At 45.5% G+C, this 2,500-nt stretch overlaps 1 protein-coding gene across 1 annotated transcript in view; it reads right to left on the bottom strand.

Annotated features, from left to right (window-relative positions):
- sox5 (SRY-box transcription factor 5) overlaps positions 1-2,500 on the bottom strand; it is an 88,803-nt gene that overhangs the window by 72,722 nt on the left and 13,581 nt on the right. The window contains exon 2 of the mRNA XM_080538324.1: positions 1,583-1,781. Coding sequence (XP_080394450.1) covers positions 1,583-1,781 — 199 coding nt within the window. The remainder of the gene's footprint in view (positions 1-1,582; positions 1,782-2,500) is intronic.

The following is a 2,500-nucleotide window of genomic DNA, read 5'->3' as shown; positions in this document are numbered from 1 at the left end:
GTACAGAAAGAGAGACATTGAATTCTCGAATAATAATAATAATAATAATAATAATAATAATAACAACAACAAGAATAATAATAACAATACAAACAATAATAGTAATAATTATAATAAAAACAAGAACCAAAATAAAATGTGTCATAATTGTGTTAGCATAATATTATCAACATTATATATTTTTAAAAACGATCTTATCAAGAGGGTTACAGTGCGTGGCAATCATAACAATTAGTCATTATCATAACTTCTACATAGCAAGACATGTTTTAAGTTGTTGCAATCTACCTTATTATCCTTATTGTGGCCCAGGGAATGAACGCGCCACAGATAACGTAGACCCGGGCCTAAGCCTAAACACTCTCTGGCTCTACAATAGCTGTGGTAATCTAGCCTGCTAGAGGCTGTCGGGTGGGAGAGAGGACTTTGGTTTATAGGCAGTGACTGTTGTCAAACACCAGAGTCCAGCGAGATTGAGTAATCAGCACCTTAATTACAGAATTAGCTCACCATTATGGTCCTTAAGCGCCATGCGATTGTTTTACGGCCACGATTGATTTCCAAAGTTTGCTGTGTGTGTTTATCAGCAGGGGAAAGGTCTTGCAATACTATGTGCTGCTTTTCAGGTGTGTGTCAACGTGAGACCTGGCTGGCCATACACACACACACACACTCCATACACACAATATACACACAACATATAACACAGACGACGCATCTTACAAACATTGCCCGTCATACGCACAGATCTATACACAGATCTATACACACAGACACACCACCTACACATACTACTCATAACTACTCTTGACTCTTGACACACACACACACACACACACAGAGACACACAGAGACACACACACACACACACACACACACACAGACATATACATTCACCGCCACTGCACAGTGTCACACTTCATTCAGAACAACATGACTCATTGACACGGCTCACAGCCGCAGCCATGCAACACCCGTTTAGCACGTCCCTGCACCCCAGCGTCAAATGGACCCCAGGCTTATTATAGACGAACAAAACACAACAGTAAAACACCCAAAGAGCAGCCTATAACCTCCGCTTTTCAATACCTTTTAATATAGGCTGACCTCGGACAAAAGCTATGCTATATATTCGTAAAAAACTGACCTACGTATATCTCTACGTTTTTCTGAAATGACCGAATGCTCACTGTAAAAAACACCTGACACAATCGCAAACGACCGGTCAACGAAAACTCTATCAAACATAATCTGTGAATAATCCGGTAATTTAGAAGGCAGAGTCACACGTTAAGAGTTCCTCCTCCTAGACGCTGTTCTAAGGTCAGAGGTATGTGTTTACCCCCTCAAGACGGTCAAGGCCAGGATTAAGAGCAGGGTATTCTGGGTATTCTGATGCTAAACCAGTGCCCAAGGGGGTAACTCATACCCTCGGAGCCACGCCAGCCCCGAGATGGCCGAGTGGGGACGCGTCACGTCGATTTTAAAGGGCAGAGAGCCCAATCGGGAGGGGAGCGATATGAGGGCAGGTAGCCAGTGAGAGAGAAGGGGGAGGGGGGAGGGAGGGAGGGGGGGGTCGTACCATGGCACTGTGTAGGGTGGGGGGGCTGTCCACGGTGCGGGGGGAGCGAGGGGACACCTTGTTGCAGTAGGAGTTCACGGGGAGGTGGGTGACGGCGTGTCCGTCACTCTCGTCGTCCTCCAGTCGCTGTCTGCTCGTTGCCATGACTACCTCTCCATCTGTCCCCCCATATGGAGAAGCTGGTCGCTTGGAAGACATCCTGGAAAAGAAAAAAAAAGAGAGAGGGAAAGAGGGAGAAAGAGAGAGAGAGAGAGAGAGAGAGAGAGAGAGAGAGAGAGAGAGAGCATTAGCATCAGTAGCATTCAAGGGAATGATATAAGCATTGGATAATGCTGGGAATAACATGTAGTGTTCACTTGGACATGTTAATTAATGTTTTACAGTTCTGGTTTATAGTTATATAGTTACAGTTACCCGTAGTTCCCAGAACTCACACACGCACACATACACACACATACACACACACACACACACACACACACACACACACACACACACACACACACACCTCTCAGTCAACAGCCTGCATCACTTACTTTTTCTTTCTCTTTCTTTTCTCTCTCTCTCTCTCTTTCTCTCTCTCTCTCTCTCTCTCTCTCTCTCTCTCTCTCATTACAGAGAGCTTTCAGGTCTACTGAAACCTTCAATACAGTTAGCTCAATAACCTCGCTTTATCCACCCCCCCCCCCCCCCCCCTCTCCTCCTCCTCCTCCTCCACAGGAGAGAAACCTCTTTAGACCTTCACAAACACAATCACAAGCATGTTTACCATCAGGGCCCTTTTGAGTGTACACACATACCAGAAACCATTACTGCAAATGACAGCTCGTATAGGGGGGGAGCTGACATTGTATAAGATGACCAAGGGATGATGCGACAAAAGGCTTTCAGGAGGAAAGCGGAGCGCGGAGGAGCTGA

This window comes from Nansenia antarctica (genome assembly GCF_963989245.1).
Source record: "Nansenia antarctica genome assembly, chromosome: 8".
Lineage (NCBI taxonomy): Eukaryota > Metazoa > Chordata > Actinopteri > Argentiniformes > Microstomatidae > Nansenia > Nansenia antarctica.
This window is presented reverse-complemented; position numbering and strand designations above follow the sequence as displayed.